Raw genomic sequence first — 20,809 nt, 5'->3', positions numbered from 1 at the left:
ATCCAGTACTGTTATTTACATCTCTTGAGTGTTATCCAGTGGTCTTGTTGGTGGATTAGGCTACCTGACTATGAGGGACAGACTTTTATCTTTTGCCAGTTTAACTTTCTATAGCCTGTTGGTATCAGTTCTAAGTATAGCCTACCAAGTTACCAACACACTTTTATCCCAATTCTAGAAATAAATATCAAACGTCGTGGTTTAGCTGCTTGATTACATCCATTTTTAATTTAGCTTCATTTCCCTTGCAAAATAATAATAATAATAATAATAATTATGGGACGTTTTTTACAGTTTTCTAAAGTAGGCGAACGCAGAACTATTCCGTTTAAAGCCCAATATTTACAGCCTTTTGCCTTAAAGTGCAGTTCAATGTAGTTGCAATACAATTGTTTCATGTCCAAAATACTGCACTCCTGCATATTCCTCAAAGATTAGGCCTACGAGCTTAATACTTATATCCAGGCCACTTAAAGGAGAATGTGCTTCCACGGAACTGCTATCTTGTGGATTGAAGACTGCGGTAAGATTCACATCAGAGATGGGTAATTTCAAAGTAGTTCAGAGGAATCCAAAACTACATCTGGAGAGGCTACTGGCAATGACGCACTACCTCACGTCATCAGCCAGAAAAAGACCTTTATATTCCTTCTAGCCGACTTCCAATTGCCTGAACTCAAATACACGACTTTGTTTTGATCGTATGGGCTAGACCTGCTTTAAACTGTTAACAACCCCAAAAGTACTACATTCTGGCGTGATTATCATTCTGTAGTGTATAGAAATACATTTTATGATAATGTCATTAATAACCTAATTCTAGCAAGGTCTGTGAATGTATAGCCTTCATCACATACAAATCCCCAAGCGCTTCTAACACACGCGCTACGATTTATTGTCGTGATCATACGTCTTGGAAATATACATATGAAACTGTAGCTGATTTTTCGTCGTATTAGGCCCATAACATCATATCTTTGTGGTGCAATGAATCACAGAGCATGCTCACTACAACTAGACTAGAACTATTTGCAGTGATGTGTGGTGGGCTACGTAATGCGCCCTCTGGACGCTTGTGTAATGCCAACAATAGAGCATTATTAAGTCGTGATGCGAAAAGTAGGGGCTTTATTTTTTCTTTAAATTCGTCGAGGCTTGACTCGTCAAATTAGAGAGCGCTAGCCCACTTCAGAGACACATACTAGAATGGACTATTACCGACGACAGATACCTCGCGGTGTATCTGCCGGTCTCTTCAGCTGCTGTTGTGTCCACTGCTGCAATCGAATTCGGTTTCCTTGCTCTGACTGCAGACACAGGAGCTAACAAACGGAGACAGTTCAAACAGTTGCCTACATCCAGTAGAAATCAGATGCGTTGTGCGGGGAGCGCTTTGTTGAAAGGCCTTTTCGTTTCAGACGTTAAGCGGACATCGGAGAGGTCCTTTATAGCCATTATTTTAAATGATTTACCGTGGAATGGAGTAATTTGTGCAAGAGGAACGACATTAAGCAGTTTATGTGCGTGTGATGATAGGAGACACAATGACGCTGTTGTCTCTTCTTGGTCGGATCATGCGTTATTTCTTACTCAGGCCAGAGACCTTGTTTTTGTTATGCATAAGCTTGGCTTTGTGGAGTTACTTCTTCCATACGGATGAAGTAAAGACCATTGTGAAATCCAGCCGTGATGCTGTGAAAATGGTTAAGGGGAAAGTGGCAGAGATCATGCTTAACGATAGACTTGGAGGTCTGGATGTCGCAGATGCTGAATTTTCTAAAACCTGGGAGTTCAAAAACAACAATGTAGCAGTGTACTCCATCCAGGGCAGGAGGGACCACATGGAAGACCGCTTTGAAGTACTCACAGACATTGTTAATAAAAGTCACCCGTCCATATTTGGGATATTCGACGGTCATGGTGGAGAGGTATGATGTTTTCATGTTTTGTACATATTAGGTTAGTTGCCTGTGTAGGAAAGCAAACTTCACTATCATCATCAGCATCATCATCAAGCTAAGGTGGGATAAGTAGCCTACAGAGGTGCAGGCTATGGACTGGTGACTGGTCCTGGTGCTTAATTCCTATCCTTTTTTATCTGAATGCAGAGAGTGAGAAAATGAATTTCACCCGGATACATTGTATCTAAACTACAATTCTACTGACAGAAGTCAAAGGCCTGCAAATCCTTTTCAGCTACTCTGAATTTTCTAATGGTGAAGGTCTTAAACTGGGGACAGGAACAGTGAGTGTTATGGACACCACACTCAAAGGGTGTGGGTGGTGGGAGGTCGGTCAATTCCCTAGTTAGTCACCAGAAATGGACTTGTTTATGCTCACACCACTTGGTTGCATTCATGACTTCCCTTTACCTCCCCAAGATGATGCCTTTGTGAAAGTCGCAAACCATGGCAGATGTTCGACTTTGTACTAGTTTCTCTGATTATGTTATTTGCATTATTATAAATCCAGTATCAGCTATTGATCATATTCATCAAACATAGTCATAGTTACATAGTAGTTAGTCATACCTTGCCTCTGTGTTTATGATGTCTGCTTCCTCTTGATCTGGTCTGTTATAGCTTTGTATACGTTTAGTATAGTTTATGTGGAGGAGTTGGTAAAAAAAATGCAGGCCTTCATTAGAGTTAATGGGGATCGGGGTGTCTGGTGACTTCATGTCTACGATGATGTTTTGGCCTTCATAAACATCATACCACAGAACCAGCAAATCAAAGTGCTGTAGTTGGAGCAATTAGCTTCTCAGCAATGGTTGGAGCTTTCTGTAAACCACTTCCTCCCATTACGCTGCAGCACATTAAATATTTAGTAGTTCTGTCTGATGTCTAGCATGATCACACTGTAGGCCTATGTGTTATTGTCTGGAAAGGGAAGGTTACAGAATAGTTGATTTGAATGGAAGTAGCTCACATCATCAAAGATGTACTGTAACTAAAGGTCATAGGTGACTGAGTCATGCCACATTGCAAACTGGGACCATACAGGATAAATAAAACCTGCTTGGTCACAAAGAGAATATTCCATTTCCATTTGTTAGAACACAATGTCAGAATCTATTTATATATATAAAGGCAAGGATGGATGATGTGGAGATATAGAGATTTGTTTTCTGTGAAAGCAGCATGGTGAGACATAACTCAGTCAGCATGACCTTGCGGTTAGGAGATCTGATAGGTGCATGGTGCTCACCCAATTGGCCTCTGAGATTGCAGCCATTCAGACTGACTGGCTTTGTCTGTCCCCCCCCACACACACACACACACAAAGAGTTACGTTCATAGTAAGGTGCATTTCAGCATATGAAGAGTTTGGTTCCAAAATGCTATAAATCAATTTATAAACATTAATAAGTCATGTTATTTAATTGTGTATTAAAGATAAATCCAACAACAATAAAAACAAATGATTTATGAAAATACATTAAAATGGAGGATATAGCATGTTGGAACCACAGTCTTTATATATATATATATATTTTTTTTTTTTTTTTTTTTTTTTTTGCATGTATCTTAATAGTTTCAGAGTCATTGTCTGATCCAGAGGACCAAGATGGCTCTCTCATATCAGAGAGAGGAGCTGTTCTATGAAACCCTGATTAGAGCATTTTGAAGTGGTGAATAGGTGGACATAAAGTTTTTATAAATAGAAGCAAGTGAGCATGTTTTTATTTATAGTGTTCCAGCCTCATCCAAGAGCATTTGGTGTGTTGCCACTGTTAGTGATGTGAGAAGTGTTAGGTACTGAATGAAATTACAACCATATTTGAGTTACTGGCAAAGTTAAGTCATTTGACATCATTAAGCTCTTAAGTCATGGAAATAAAATTATATTATGCAATGTGGCAAATTAAAGGTGCTCTAAGCGATGTTCCACAGTTTCTAAGCTAAAACATTTTTTGTCACATACAGCAAACGCCGCTAGCTGCCTGTCCCCTGAATATACTGTAAAAAAAACATGGTCTCTGTAGACAGCCCAGGCTCAAAAAAACGCAACAAAAACAGCTGGTGCAGCCTGGACCATGAAACATAACAAGCTGTTCCAGCCAATCACTGATAAGATGCACGCTCAACAGAAGAAAACCTTTAATTATCAGTGTATGTGTTTATTTTATTTAATTATGTTTTAAGTTAGTATTTTTACACATTATTAGTATAATCTGTTATAATATTGTGTTAACAATATTTATGTTAAATCATTTAGACAGTCATAGACGATCATTTAATGTAACTGGTTGTATGTATGAGTGAATATCTCATTATAGTTGAAGCATTACCCTTTGGACAATAAAAAAGCATAATTTTGTTGCATTGATATAATGGATAGTATCAATGATGGACGCCAGTGTTCACATTTTTAGTAGAAAACAACCTAGTAGAAAGGCGACCTTTGTATGGTTCTCAAGAGACCATGTGTAATTTTACATTGCAACAAAGTGAAGAGTATTGGTGAAGAAATAAATTAGTAAATAGAAATGAACAAAATGTGATCACACACACACACACAATGTCACAACCACTCTTGTTTCTCACCCCCAACCGTTGCTTAGATGACCATTGTGCTTCAGCTGAGAATGAAGGAAGAGTGGGGGCAGGTCTCAGTCAGTAGTTCAGAGAGGGTCACTAAGGGCCTTCATACACACCCTTTTGCTTTGTCTACTTGTTAAAGTGATGGAAAGCCTTTGAATATGTATGAATAAAGCATGTACAAAAGCACGTCATGGAGGAATTTAGACGACCCCCACATAAATGAATCTCTGAAACATATCCAGGTATGTCTCTCTGCAAATTATTAGATCCTGACCAATATAGGATTTTAAAGATCGATACCGATTTTGATACTAGAGTATATTTTGAAAAATCAGTAACCATTTTTTAATAAAACACAAAGTAAAAAATGTGTCTGACTTGGTGTATTGACCAAGGTGGGACATAATGTGTTTAAATTAGCCTAACTATCTGGTGGACTAATGAAAGGCTATACAATAAATTATGAAATAATTATAATAAAATAAGTAGTGTCAATTCTTTGTTCTTTGAAAACCTCACACGCCATTGATGTTTTGTTCCTTTAGAGTGGAACAAACTGAATGTCTTTGGGACCAGTCAGGGTTGTAAGCTGTGTACATGCTGTGGATGTGAGCAGAGGCATGCATGGGATATGTCTGAGACACTGTATATGTGTTTGGTCAAATTAAAATATTCTAAAATGTGCCCATTGAAGAAGGAGGCATTAAAGGAACACCCCAACTTTTTGGGAAATTGGCTTATTTGGCATCTACCCCAGAGCTAGGAAAGAGCATACATCTCTTCTCTGCGCGTGCACTAATGCAGTCTGACACCCACAATGTTATAGCCCAGCTTAGCATGATTCACTTAAAGTGGATTGAATATGTTTAGCCTATAGGTCCCAAAAGTGACAGACTTCCTAACAACTTCAAATTGTTCTTGTTTGCATATTGTGGCTTTGATCCAAACACTTATTTTTGTGTCTCTTTATCATTATTATTTCTTTTCTTTTTAAGTCTGAAATTCTGATTTCTGTCAAATCCTGGCTGTCATTAGATTGTGTGAGGATTACCCTTACACTACAAACAATACTTAATAAATAGTGGCCTAAAGCAAGAATTCGATGTTGCATTCCGAAATTCACACCAGCTTTTGTCTGTGTTTCTCCTTCCTCAGTCGGCTGCAGACTTTGTGAAGGCGCACCTGCCCGAGGCGCTGCGGCAGCAGCTGCTGGCCTATGAGAGGGAGAAGAGGGAGAGCCAGCTCTCTTACCCCGCTATCTTGGAGCAGCGCATTCTGGCAGTGGACCGCGACATGGTGGAGAAGTTTTCCGCCTCCCATGATGAAGCAGGTGAGGTTTAGAGATTATGCAGGACCAGAGCTGCAGGATTTACTGAACTGAGAACAGTAAGGATTCTGTGTTTTGTGTTTTGTGATTGGTGGAGACAGTTGTCATCATGCAAATGGGGCTTTCAGCAGTATATATGCTGTAGGACTGGGAAAGCCAAGGGCTGCAGATGAGCAAAACTGGTCTTGGGACACTACTGTTAGCTATTGTAATGTCCCTATACATTTCATTTTTAGGATGAAGACTCATGAATTGAATAGAGATTTTCAGGGATTCTGTAGCACTGTAGAGATGTAGAGAATGGGTCGCTTGACCCTGGAAGAATGACCAAGACCTCAAATGCCAAGTTGCCCTATTGTTTCTATGTATTTAGCTCCTTTCACTGTCCTGACATTCAGTACAGTATGACTAAACACTGAGAACAGTCATTGCAAGATGAACACCAACAAACCCCGCCAGAAACAAAAACGTCTTTGAACAGAAATGCTCATTTATTCCTGTTTAAAGCTTTGAGACCAGGAAGCAGCAGAGAAGCTCTGTCTGTGTCCATTCAGTAAATAAGAAGGTACTAATTTCCCGTAAAGGAGAGAGACAAAAAACCTATACCATAACAGATCTGTCCTCAGATGTGTCAAATATACCTGATCATACCTTATTCTTTGTGTAGGTACAACATGTTTGGTGGCCTTACTCTCTGATAGAGAGCTGACAGTGGCTAATGTTGGGGACTCCAGGGGTGTTATTTGCGATAAAGATGGAAATGCAATTGCATTGTCACATGACCACAAGCCCTACCAACTCAAGGAGCGCAAGAGGATCAAGAGAGCAGGTGAGTGTGTTTGTCTAGATGTAGAGGGACATGAAGACTATCAAGGTAAAACGATCAACTCTGGACCAGTACCCTACTGCCATCTGCTGACTATTGTAGGCGCAGCAAAAATAGTCACAGCCACTTTACCAAACTATGTGTACTTGAACTATGAGGATTTATTTCATCTGGTGATTTTAAAGATTTTTTTTCTAAACTGGCGTTCACATTATGTGAATGAAGTTTTACTCAAGGAATGTGTCTTGTGGTAACACACATGTGAAATAATTCATAATCAAAATTCAAAAAGGATGTTGCACAAAACATACTGTATGAAGGATGTACTGTATAATCTGTGCTGTTTTCATCACATACATTGCATACATTGATGCATTTGTGTTACAATTTTGTAGATGTAAAAGATCTAAAACCAAACCTTTGCTTATATATTCTTTGAGCTTTGAGGCAAACCTCTTAATTGCAAAAACTGAAGAATCTGAAAAGAATGTAAAATATAGCTTGTTTGTTATTTTTCTGTTATCTAAGTTAATGAACACTGTGAATGTTGAATGAATTGATGATGAATTGTGAATGAATTCATGTAAATGCATTCCCTTCCTGCAGGTGGATTTATCAGTTTCAATGGCTCCTGGCGTGTCCAGGGCATCCTAGCCATGTCACGCTCCCTGGGAGACTACCCACTCAAGAACCTCAACGTGGTTATCCCTGACCCCGATGTGCTTACCTTCGACCTGGACAAGCTCCAACCTGAGTTCATGATCCTGGCCTCAGATGGACTATGGGATGCCTTTAGCAATGAGGAAGCAGTGCGCTTTGTGCGGGAGCGTCTTGACGAGCCACACTTTGGGGCCAAGAGCATTGTGCTGCAGTCGTTTTACCGTGGTTGCCCAGATAACATCACTGTCATGGTGGTCAAGTTTAAGAGCGGGCCTAGTGGCAGGGCGGCAGAATAGACTCGGTTTTGAGTTTTTGAAGGAAGAGAGGACACCTGCGTTGAGTTCCTATACAGACTCTTTACCTTACTAAAAGATGGGTACAGTGTAATGTACTGACATACATATCTTAAACACTGTTATTTATGAAAAATATTGTTTTCGTAATGACTTGTGAAATGAACACAATTTTGTGTTTTTAGAGTCCCTGTCTAAGAAATTATTATTATGCATCAACAAGTTCATAGTCACTGGAATTTCTGGGAAAATGGAAGGGTTTTATTTTTTTAACCTATACATTCAGGTGTACCAGGTACTGTTTACTAATTGTAATGGCACTGCATATTATTCAAACGCCAGGTAGTTATGGCACTGATATAATCCTGAGATTTTTTTTCTTTTTGTTTCCTGAACTAAGTAACTTAATGTAATCACAAAATGCCTGTGCTTACAGCCCAATCTCCCATTTGTCTACTAAATGACAGAATATGACTCAATCTGCATGGCATCCTAAGGAGGATCTGTGGATAACTGTTGTAGTATGACTTACCAAGCACAATGGCCATAGTAGGCGCTTGATAATGTCAGGTGCTTTGTGATATTGATTTTGTTAATATCATACAGGATAGAGGTATCTGATAACAGGTCACAAATGGTAGCACAGTCAACTGACCAGCTTCGCTAATTGTACTGTTGTTAATGTCTACTGCTTTGTTATGTCACTCCTATTATTTAGTGATCGATGTAGCCTTACTGTATGTTATGCTATTTCGTGGCCTTTTCCATTTGCCAATAAGGTCATTGCCAAATAATATGTGCAGATACCAGTCAAAACATATGTTAAGTAAAAAAAAATGCAATGTACAAAATGCCATCCTCTCCCCTTGCATGTTCATCAGAAACTGTTACATCAAACCAGCTGAATCATTTACCATGAAATACAAGAAAAGGCTTATGAAATTCCAAGGGAGCAAAATGCCTGATTATAGTGTTTCCACACCGCTATAATCGTTGCTGCTATTAATTTGTGTGGTGATGATTGAGAAAATAAAATATAGTAAATCACATGATGTGGCACCCTAGCCCTGTATGTCCTTTTCAACACTGATATTATTGGCAGACCCAGTGACGCACTCGCACAACGAGGTATTCACACTGACTATTTAATGCCCGTACTACAAAACATCAGCTGTCAAAGTGTGTGAAAGGCGACAGATGCCTTGCTGCATTTGATTCTCAATGTAGCCTAATACCAAATGTAATGGTACTGTTGAAAACGAAATAATTAAACCAATTAAATTGAACTTTTCAACAGGTGCCATAAAAATATGTCCCAAGCGTTCTCTTGAGGTGGAGTAACCGAACACGAAGCTGTAGGCTATCTGTGTCACTAGCGCAGCTGTGCTGACGCAGACTGATTACCGTCAATCGTGACAGTCGGTGCCAGGTGGAACGCCTAGAATAGCGTACATTATAAAATATCAGAGGATTTTTGGATACCAGGATTCTGATGTAGCCTATAACACGTTTACCGAAAATCATGTTGAGTCACTGTTTATCCACTGTATGTCTATATTACTAGAACTGGCAGCTCGTAGCCTAGGCTACACATAATCTGATCTACATAAAGGGCAGCCACCTTCACTCATAACAAAACTATCTCGACGCGCTGAAGACTGAAGACAGGGTACAGCCTATCAGTATCGTGGGCCACATTTAACATGGGTCATCGTGGTTCTAAGTGCTCCATGGACTCACGCGTGTTGTTCATCTGTGATGGAGCAGGTGCTAAACCCAATGGAATATGTCAAAAATTAAACAAACTCTCAACGGCTGTTGATGCCACACAACAAACGGACATGAAAAATCCTAAGGTTGCAACGCGAAGCTGGATACGCCGCTATGGTGAGAAACCCGGACTTGTGTTCGTAGAAGATCCGACTGGTGGTTGTTGGATGAAGCCAAGAGATATCGCCTGAAGATGACCAGTTCTACTTTGCTTGCTCACTGGTCCAAATGTCAGTCATGCGTATTTCGCAAGACATGGCGAGATGTTCCGCTCTCGGAGCTTGAAGAGTTGTAAAAGCTACGAGACGAGTTAGCTTATGGCATGATAGGCCCTACTTTCCTAACATGTCGGCAACAACTGACGGTCTGTGATGGATGGCTTATTAATATCAATGGCAATGCTAACCCTGAGTTACTGTGTTGTTGATGTTTAGGATGCTGGAATCAGATAAGTCTGAAAAGTCACCTTTTGGTTAAAATGAAGTTTTATAGGAAACCATCCGAAAAAAGGCATTGTAGGCTATGGTGGGAAAATAAACCCAAATAACCTACGAGGCTGAAGTTGGCACCACTTTCAGATCGCGGGGGAGTTAATTTTCCAATCCCCCTTTAAATATTGCAATTTTCTACCACAAGGGGCCAGTTGACCGCAAATCTGCAATAACACAGGCATGTGCCTGTTGCAGATGAACAGGCATTGTTCACAGACGTTCAAAAGCCTGTATCTTTTTTCTGTTTTTCTGACTCCATTGCCGAATGTTTTGATAAATGCTGCCTTTTGTGTTCTATTAAATAATTTGGTAATTTAGAAGGGGAGGTGGCAGATTATGTAGTTTTTTCTTTATTTTCTGTGCTGGATCTTTTGATACGTGTTGTGTTGTGTTATGTTTTTCTATTAAATAATTGTGTACATATTGCAGTGGGGTAGTTGGTAGTGTAGCAGGTAGACCTTCTCTGCCTGCTATTTCCTCATAGCACCTGCAAGTACTAATGAAGGGGGGGGGGCATAGGCATTTGATCAATCTGGCACCAGTGGAGTGCTACTTAAGAGGGGCAGCAGCCAGTAGCAATGCAGACTCCACTGGTGTAGCCCCTGTCTGCTACCGTCAGGTATGCTGTCTCCCCCTAAACTTTTGTGGTTTTATGTTATGTATATTGTGGTGTGTTTGTTTAATCTTCTGTGTTCTGTTCTTTTAGGCAGCACAGTCATGCTGATGGGGAACATGGGTCGTGCTGCTGTCTTGTCTTGTCTTGGTTTTGCTTTGGTTATTTTATGTTTGGTTTTTGTGTTGCCTGTCTTGTCCTTCTGTTGGTAACTTATGTTTATTTAGTAGGGAGGTGGCTCTGAGGGGGGCTACTCTGAGCATACGTGTGGTTTTGTATATTGCTTATCGCTTTGCAGTGTGCCTTTGCTGTGTAATAGGTGAGCTTTTCTTAATGCTTGCATGATATTTGTGTGGATTTCCATAGTTGCCACCCTCAGATCTCCACTTCCCAACTTTTGTGTATTAATAAATCTTTTGCTTTGCTGGGATTCATGTCTCCCTTGTGTAATATTTGAACCTGAACGAGCTGTGTCTGTTTAGAGGTACGATCTCTTAAAGATTCCCTGATGCACTAGGCCTCAGGGTGACGTAGTCAGGCTACTGTGATTGGCCCCTTGGCCCTTCCTATGTACCACCCTGTTACAGTAGCAGATTTTGATGTTTTTCTACAGTAAATGTATACCCGGTATACCAAGTAAATGTATAATTGCAGAATTTCAGCACTAAAACAGCCACAATCATCTCAAAAAGGATTTTGCAAGGGATCTTTCACCACATTCTGAAACTACGCTCTCTCTTCTTTCCAATGACACCCCACTTGTAAAATTCTATGGTGGAAAATGGCATATTTAGCCCCTTTTAAAATATAGTATGTATTTGTGAAATTGCAGAATTTCAGCACTAAAACAGCCACAATCATCTCGGGAAGGATTTTGCAAGGGATCTTTCACCACATGCTATAAGTACACTCTCTCCTCTTTCCAATGACACCCCACTTGTGAAATTCTATGGTGGAAAATGGCCTTTTTTGCCCTTTGAAAATATAGTTTGTGAAATTGCAGAATTTCAGTACTTGAACAGCGACAGATATCCCACGAAGGATTTTGCAAGTGGTCTTTCACCACATTCTGAAACTACACTCTCTCCTCTTTCCAATGACACCCCACTTGTTACATTCTATTGTGGAAAATGGCATATTTAGCCCCTCTGAATATATAGTATATATTTTGTGAAATTGCAGCATTTCAGCACTTGAACAGCGACAGATATCCCATGAAGGATTTTGCAAGGGATCTGTCAACACATTCTGAAACTACACTCTCTCCACTTTCCAATGACACCCCACGAAGGATTTTGCAAGTGGTCTTTCACCACATTCTGAAACTACACTCTCTCCTCTTTCCAATGACACCCCACTTGTGAAATTCTATGGTGGAAAATGGCATATTTAGCCCCTCTGAATATATCAAAGTCAAAGTCTGCTTTATTGTCAATTTCTCCACATGTCAAGACATACAAAGAGATCCAAATTGCGTTTCCTACTATTCCACGGTGGAGACAAGACATATTTTACCAATTAGGTCCACAGACAAACATAACATTCAAGTAAACAATATAAAAAGTAAAAATAAGAAGGCACATGCAATGAAGAAATAAGAGCAGCAAAATTTGGTAGAAATTGTGCAATTGTGCATACAGTAGACAGTCAATATAATAGTGCAAAAGTCAGGCCAATAAATGGCTGAGGTAGTTTTGTTTGACCTAAGTATGCAAGTGGCATAGTGGTGCAAGTTATGTAAGAGCAGCAGAAGTGTGTTCAGAAGTGTTCAGGACAACAGGACAACAACAACAAGTTGTAAGTGTGCAAGTGTACAAGTGGAGTAGTGCAAGTGGAGTAGTGCAAGGCAGCCATTTTGGGTCTAAAAGTCCAGGATGTTATGTAGCTGAGGGTGGGAGGGGGAGAGGGGGGGAGAGTTCAGGATCCCAACAGCCTGGTGTATGAAGCTGTTGGTGAGTCTGGTGGTGCGGGAGCGCAGGCTTCTGTACCTCTTCCCAGAGGGCAGTAGATCAAAGTAAGGTGACTTGCATCACTCACAATTTTGGTCGCCTTGCAGGTGAGGTGGGAGGTGTAAATGTCCTTCAGGGAGGGGAGAGAAGCACCAATAATCCTTCCAGCTGTGTTCACTATGCGCTGCAGGGCTTTCCTGTTGTATTCAGTGCAGCTTCCGCCCCACACAGCAATACAGCTGGAGAGGATGCTCTCAATGGTGCCTCGGTAGAATGTGGTCATGATGGCTGGTGGAGCACTTGCTCGCCTGAGTTTCCAAGAGGGAAGTACAGGCGGCTGAGCTTTCTTCGCCAGTGATGCAGTGTTGGTGGTCCAGGAGAGGTCTTCACTGATGTGCACCCCCAGGAATTTGGTGCTGCTCACTCTCTCCACCACAGCACCGTCGATGGTCAGTGGCAGGTGTTGGGTGTGACCTCTACGGAAGTCAACAACAATCTCCTTGGTCTTGCTGACGCTCAGCAGGAGGTTGTTGTCCCTGCACCACGTGGTCAGAAGGTCGACCTCCAACCTGTATTGAGTCTCGTTAAGCCCTTGGTGATGAGACCCACCAGAGTTGTGTCGTCAGCAAATTTCACTATGTGGTTGTTGCTGTAGGTTGCAGTGCAGTCATCGCGCCAGCAGGGTGAAGAGCAGCGGACTGAGCACGCAGCCTTGGGGGGCCCCCGTGCTCAGTGTGATGCTGCTTGAGATATTGTTGCCAACACGTACTACTTGAGGCCTCTGACAGAGGAAGTCCAGTAGCCAGTTGCAGAGGTAGGTACTGAGTCCCAGTTTGTCAAGTTTGCAGATGAGTTGTTGTGGTATTATGGTGTTGAATGCAGAACTGAAGTCTATAAACAGCAAACTCACATATGAGTCTCTTTTTTCCAGGTGGGTGAGGGCTGGGTGGAGGGCAGAGCAGATTGCATCCTCTGTGGACCGTTTGGCTCGGTATGCAAACTGGAAGGGGTCCAGGATGGGGGGGAGAATGGATTTGATGTGTGACATGACAAGCCGCTCAAAGCACTTCATGATGATGGGTGTCAGTGCCACGGGGCGGTAGTCATTGAAGCAGGATGGAGCCGTTTTCTTCAGCACAGGTATGATGGTGGCAGCTTTGAAACATGATGGGACGATGGCTTGCTTCAGGGAAGTGTTAAAGATGTCTGTGAAGACATCCTTAAGCTCCTCAGCGCAGTCCTTCAGCGCACGACCTGGGATGTTGTCTGGGCCTGCTGCCTTACGGGTGTTGATAGCAGCAAGTGTCCTCTTCACGCTGTCAGCAGAGAGGCACAGGGGCTGCTCGTGTGGAGGGGGAGGGGTCTTCTGTGGGCAAGTGCTGTTTTGTGCTTCAAAGCGAGCAAAGAAACGGTTCAGATTGTTGAGCAGAGGGATGTTGCTCTCACAGCTCTGTGGCGCGGGCTTGGCGCCAGCTTCATCCCCAGCTCTGTAGGCTTTGTCTCTGGCTCTCAGCAGCCTGAGGACATCCCCTGTCAGCCATGGCTTCCAGTTAACCCGAGTGATGATGTCTTTTGTGTGGGTCACATCATCAATGCACTTGGTGATGTAAGAGGTTACAGTGTCTGTGTACTCCTCTATGTCTGTCTGATTGTTGTAAGTGGCTGCCTGCTTAAACATTTCCCAGTCTGTTGTGTCAAAGAAGTCTTGAAGAGCATCAGAGGCTCCCTCAGGCCACACTTTTACCTGCTTGCGAACCGGTTTGTTTGCTTTCACTCTTTGCATTAGCATAACAGTGATATGGTCAGAAAGTCCAATGTGGGGGAGGGGGGTGGCTTTGTATGCTCCTTTGTGTGTAGTGTAGACCAGGTCCAGGATGTTGTCTCCTCTTGTTGGAAAATCAACATGCTGGTGTAGCTTTGGAAAACAGTTTTAAGGTCTGCATGGTTAAAATCTCCAGCGAAGATGGTGAAACCGTCTGGGTGTGCCGTCTGTTGTTCACTGATAGCCTGGTACAGTTCACTAAGAGCCGTGTTCCTATCGCTGTTATTGTTGGTAGGCGGGATGTATACTGCGACTAGCAGAATCGCAGTAATTTCCCTTGGCAGGTAAAAGGACGCACTTTATGATCATAAACTCCGCCAGTGGTGAGCAGTGTTTGCATACTACTACAGTGTCCCGCACCATTCGGTCACGGATGTAAACACAGATTCCTCCTCCTCGTGATTTTCCACCCTTTACAATGGCCCGGTCTGCTCGATAGCATGCTAGCTGCTCCAGTTGTACAGTAGAGTATAGTATATATTTTGTGAAATTGCAGAATTTCAGCACTTTAACAGCGACAGATATCCCATGAAGGATTTTGCAAGGGATATTTCACCACATTCTGAAACTACACTCTCTCCTCTTTCCAATGACACCCCACTTGTTACATTCTATCGTGGAAAATGGCCTTTATTTGTGAAATTGCAAAATTTCAGCACTTGAACAGCGACAGACATCCCATAATGACACCTCACTTTCATGACATTCTTTCGTGGAAATGTGACCTTTCCATCTCTTAGAACATATAATATGTATTTGTGAAATTGCAGAATTTCAGCACTTGAACAGCTACACACATTCCAATTACAACCCCCATGTGTAGGCTCATATATCAGCAATGCTTTTGTGTACCAAAACCAAACTTGGTATATGGACTTAGGACCCCATCCCGAGGACACAATATATTTGGTGACCTTGGACCACTAGGAGGTACTAAAGTTACAGAAAATGAGCTCATATCTTGGCAATGCTTTCTCGTACCGAAACTAGACTTGGTTCATGGACACACAATAATGTTGGTGATGTTTGGTTACTAGGGATAGATTAGATTAGACTCAACTTTATTGTCATTGTGCAGAGTACAAAGTCAACTAAATTCAGACACTGCTCTTGCTTGCTTGCCTGCCGGTTCACACCTCACCCCTCACTCTCAGTGCAACGTGCACCTCCACCATCAAAGGCTGATGCACCCCTCCCCCACAATGTGATCATGAACAATGCGACTACACTAACGCTGTTCACCATCCACCAGTCTACAGCCACCAAATACCCCTCATCCCCCCTCCTCTGGACAAGGGGAAGAGTGCTGTGAGTATCATGTTCCTTGACTTCTCCACTGCTTTTAACACCATCCAACCCCTCAGACTGGGTGAAAAACTCCTGCAGATGATTGTGGATGCTCAACTGGTATCCTGGATTGCAGACTACCTGATAGAGCGGCCACAATTCGTCAGACTGAAGAACTGCCTCTCCGACACCATGATCAACAGCACTGGAGCTCCACAGTGAGCAGTGAGACACATGGCAAACAAACAAAGGAGCACATGGCACAAGACACAGGAAGTAAACAAAGCAAACAGGAAGACACAAGAGGAGCAGACATACTGGAAAACAAGACAAGACAGGATCCTAACAACAAGAGCCTCCCCCCTCCTGCCTGCAGCAAATAGGTAAGGGATCAGGGATGTTTCTAGAATTCTGAAACCCTTCCTAGGATGACACAAACATGTGTCTCTCCTTTGATGTTCTTGTGCATCATTGAAAGAATAAAATCTGAAACGTTTCCTGACATCATACTCCAAATATCATATTACTATTATTTTGCTTTCTTATGTAGAGTATTAACGGAATATATTATAAGAACATTTCAATAAATATGGAAAGTCAGTATGAACCATATAGACAGATATTGTGACAGCCTTGCCTGGCTCCTCCTCCTGTCTGTGTTGTGTCTCTCTCTCCTACAGGTGAGCTGGGTGCAGGTGTTTGGAGGCACGCTAATTATTTCCTAGTCTGGGCTTTTAAAAGCTTCTTCAATGGAGACCGGTTGTCAACCACTTCCGGCTCCGTCTCTACAGCACCGTTTTGGATTTTGTTTTAGCTTATTGTGTCACCTAGTCTTGATCCTTACAAGCTGGCTAACGATAGACCTATATCTAATCTCCCTTTCATGTCAAAAATACTTGAAAAAATAGAGTCCAAACAAATCTGTGCCTTCTTACATATGAACAAAATCCAGGAACTATACCAGTCTGGCTTTCGAGCTCACCATAGTACTGAATCAGCCTTAGTTAAAGTTTTTAATGACCTCCTCATTGCTGCTGATAATGGATATGTATCAATACTGATCCTCCTGGACCTCACCGCTGCCTTTGACACCATAGACCATGACATACTACTTCATAGGCTTGAACATTCCATAGGCATCAAAGACTCAGCACTTGCTTGGTTTATACCATATCTTTTTAACCGTTAATAATTTGTACAGGTCCATAATGAACCATATACCCAGACTATGGTGAAATATTGAGTGCCTCAAGGCTTCCTGCTTTTGAACTCAGATGGTTTTAGGTCCTAAAAAGATGAGGCATATCCTATCCTCATCACAGGCTACAGTACATATAGTGATCTTCCACTGACCTCATCCACAAGTGCTAAAAATCTATCAGTTATAATTGACCAGGACCTATCAATAAATAATCACCAAAACGTCATTTTACCACTTAAGGAACATTTCAAAGATAAGGAAGTCCTTCAAGGATAGACTATTGCAATGCTCTATACACTGGCTGCAATAATACCGGTCTAAGGAACTTACAGCTTATACAAAATGCAGCTGCTCGCACACTCACTAGGACCAAAAAATATAAATAATAATAATAATAATAATACATTTTATTTAAAGCGCCTTTCAAGTCACCCAAGGACACTGTACAATAAGAGAAAAGGATATAGACATAAGAGCATAAAACATCAAACAGAAACAGTATACAAGAGAACATAGACATAAAAGCAACATATACAGGGACAGTACAAATAGACAGTACACTTAGTAAAACACACTATACATTCAGCAGGGGACAGACATTGCCAACAAAAGTATGAAAAAAAATAAAAAAATAAAACAGTAATAGAGGAGCAGGTGGGATGGAGGAGGCAAGGTTATGAGTAGGAAGGAAAAGCAAGAGTGAAATTTGATGTGAGAGTCAAAGGAAAGGGTAGAGTCAATTATGACACCAAGGTTTTTGACTTCAGAGGTAGTGGTGGTGAAGTAACCAGGGATGGATAAATGTGATTGTTCCAGCTTTTTCAGTACAGATGGTGTGGCAATGAGTATGGCTTCTGTCTTGTCATGGTTTAATTTGAGAAAGTTGTGTGTCATCCAGTTGCTTATGGCATTGAGACAGGTGACTAGATTGGAGGGAGGGAGTGTGTGGGAGGGCTTAGTGTGAATATAGATTTGTGTGTCGTCAGCATAGCAGTGGAAGTTTAAACCATACTGACGTAGAATATGACCAAGGGGGAGGATGTAAATGACAAAGAGCAGGGGACCTAGGACAGAACCCTGGGGAACACCATGTGAAAGGGGTGAACTGGGGGACCTGAAATTACCTATGGAGACAAACTGTTCCCTAGCTGTGAGATATGACCTAAACCAGGAGAGTGGAGTGCCAGTGATACCCAAGAGTGTTTCCAACACATAAACACATTTCCCCCATCCTAGCATCTTTACACTGGCTACCTGTTAAAAGTCTCATTGACTTAAAAATATTACTTGTAACATACAAATCCATAAATGGCTGGGAACCTATATTAAAGATCTTTTAGTACCACATTACCCACCTAGACTGCTACGATCACAGAATACTGGACTTCTTGAAATCCCAACAGTAGAGGCAGAGCTTTCTGCTACAGCGCACCCCTCCTCTGGAATTAACTCTCTCCATCAATTTCATTAGCAGACACCCTCCCTATTTTCAAGTCTAGACTTAACACATACATCTTTAGTGCCTCCCATAGTTAGGTATGGTGTAGTGTGGAACTTCACCCACCTCAGGGTTTTTATTGGAATGGACCACCTCTGCTGTGTCCTCATGTGACTGGCACCCTAGTCATGCGTGTCATGGTGGCAACTGACCATACCTGCGCTGGTGCTGACTACCCTTCACCATGCCTTAGGTATGCTGCCATAGCATAGCGCTGTCATGGACTTTTCATGTGTCACACCGTACAACTCTGCTTCTTTCTCTCTCTCAACTCCCCCTCTTACCTCTTGTCTTTGTCTTGCCATTCAACTCCCTCTTCTCTCCTTCTCTCTCTCAACTCTCCCTCTCTTGCCTTTTGTCTCTATAGTATAACACTATATATAATACCATTGATATACTTATTAATACTAACCATCACGACTTATAGTAATACCTACTATTTATCTCTCTTTCTTCCCTCTTACCTCACTTGTGAGATAAACTATTCCTTGTGTTTGGCCCTCATCGCACCTGAAGTCCCATCCCTGGGAAGGGCTGGGCCTGGTTGGGCTAATACCCTCATTGATTACACCTATGGTTAGGGTGGGGCTATATAAGGGGTTCCCTATCTTTCTGATTAGGCATTTTTCTTACTTCTTGCAGGCACTCACATTGATTCTCTCACACTTGCACTTTGCTCTCTCCCTTCATTTCTACTGTAACTCTACCTCTCTTTCTCTTTCTTTGTCTTTAGGCCCACTTCACTAGCTTCTTTGCATCCATACATCCATACACTCATACACGCACGCCACCACTCCCATTCATTTCCCCCAGACATTTTGCTATTGGTAACCTTGTGCTTTACTTTAATAAATTAATACATTTGGTTTGAACCTTGTTGTCCGTGTCCCTCTTTATGTTTCGGTCTGGGAACGAGCTGGCCATAACACCTACCACTGCCTATTGCAGTCCCCTTGTCTGCATTCCTGGCCCGTGCAGCCTAGCTACCCAGTACTTGACATATGACAATTCCTAATCCCTATAGACAATACATGCCCTACATTGGACTATTGGAATTTTCTGACACTAAATAGGATTAATGCATACATCATACTGGTTATGTAACCATCTTACCTCTTTGTAACATACCTCAGGTTGTTGTGTTCTATTCTGTACACCATAACTAACCTATTCATTTATTATGTATACAGTACAGACTTTCCTGCCCTGTAACTGACCCTAGGCAGATGGGTCAGGCCCTTGAGTCTTGTATCCACTCGAGGTTTCTTCCTATATGTATCTCCAATTCTAGGGAGTTTTTCCTTGTGCCATAAAACATGAGTAATGTTTTGGCGCTCTATAAGTGACATTAAATATAAGTTGAAATTGAAATTATTCACTGCACCACATTATACTGATTGCTTACACTTTTATTTTCCAAATCCAACTCCACTCCATTTTGTTAAGTTCTATTCATTTATTAAAAATCTAATATATGAATTGCTACTCCATGTGTGGTCTTTCCGTACTCTGTTACTTTGCTGAAAAAAACCCCCCAGCTATAGACCAGCTTATGCTGGAAGCTGATTTTAGCTGATTTTAGCTTTTAGCTAGGGACCAAATCCTGAGGATGTACATACAATATTATGTTGACTTGTTACCACTATGGGGGTGCTAGAATTATGGAAATGAGCTCATATCTCAGCAAAAAACTAAACTAGGTATGAGAGGTTATGTGGTGTAAGGGGGAGGGGGTTTATCAGTGTGAGTGTGGGTGTGTGTGTGTGTGTGTGTGTGGGGGGTTGGGGTAAGTGTGATGAGAGGGGTAGCAGGTAATAGGGTGTGTGCAAGTGCAAATGCCAAAAGGAAGGAAGAGTATGACAGTTCACTGTCCTGATGGTGGAAAGATGTGTATGCATCTAATGTAACAAAACTGAGTTGCCATGACAGCTCCTGCTCAACTGCTTGGCCCCCAAATATAGCTGCAGAGCTGCAAATTTAGAGAGAAATGGACAAAATTCAAGAGCTGTGAAGCTTTCGGAAAGTTTTCACCTTGGTCTGGTGGTGGCGCTACAGTGCACATGATAACGTCTTGTAAATTGATGGGTGGGGCCTTACCTTTTGCCTTAATCCACTGATCAAGTTTGAGCTTCATAGATCAAAGCATTGCAGAGCTATTTGCATTAATGCTGTTAAAAGATTGATGGATTTTGACTAGTCGGTGGTCCTAGATATTTGAGGTTTTGGGGGCAGTAACTTGGTGAAATTGGTCAGTGGCCTGAGTAGAATAAGTGTGCAAAGTTTGAGCATTTTACTATGTACATTTGTATGTGCTGCCATGGACTCCCATGGCACTAGACAGAAGCATAATAACAAATCCTACTAGCCCTATAGGGTCCCTACGCAGCTTCAATGCTTGGCCCCCAATAAGACAAGGTAGAAACACTAATGGCCCCAAAAATTACAGAAATGTGGCAAATGACTTTTAAGTGATAGGGACCAAATGTAGTGCTGAAAATGTATAATCAGAAAAATAGGACAAAATA

At 41.8% G+C, this 20,809-nt stretch overlaps 1 protein-coding gene across 1 annotated transcript; it reads left to right on the top strand.

Moving 5' to 3' along the window:
• Positions 1 to 926: 926 nt before the first annotated feature.
• ppm1la (protein phosphatase, Mg2+/Mn2+ dependent, 1La) lies at positions 927 to 8,710 on the top strand. The gene is made up of 4 exons (XM_048238880.1): positions 927 to 1,928; positions 5,703 to 5,877; positions 6,542 to 6,703; positions 7,307 to 8,710. The coding sequence occupies exons 1-4, from the start codon at positions 1,530 to 1,532 to the stop codon at positions 7,654 to 7,656; spliced, it is 1,086 nt and encodes a 361-aa protein (XP_048094837.1). The 5' UTR covers positions 927 to 1,529; the 3' UTR covers positions 7,657 to 8,710.
• The last annotated feature ends 12,099 nt before the right edge of the window (positions 8,711 to 20,809 follow it).

This window comes from Alosa alosa, chromosome 1 (assembly GCF_017589495.1).
Source record: "Alosa alosa isolate M-15738 ecotype Scorff River chromosome 1, AALO_Geno_1.1, whole genome shotgun sequence".
Taxonomy (NCBI): Eukaryota; Metazoa; Chordata; class Actinopteri; order Clupeiformes; family Clupeidae; genus Alosa; species Alosa alosa.
Note: the sequence above shows the minus strand (reverse complement) of the source record. Positions and strands in the feature narration are given on the sequence as shown.

What these genes read in the sequence shown, in the direction of transcription:
- ppm1la (XM_048238880.1), top strand. Translation starts at nt 1,530, where the DNA reads ATGATAGGAGACACAATGACGCTGTTGTCTCTTCTTGGTCGGATCATG. An exon ending in TCGACGGTCATGGTGGAGAG is followed by an intron (nt 1,929 to 5,702) that starts GTATGATGTTTT and finishes CTCCTTCCTCAG; the next exon opens with TCGGCTGCAGACTTTGTGAA. An exon ending in CAAGAGGATCAAGAGAGCAG is followed by an intron (nt 6,704 to 7,306) that starts GTGAGTGTGTTT and finishes CCCTTCCTGCAG; the next exon opens with GTGGATTTATCAGTTTCAAT.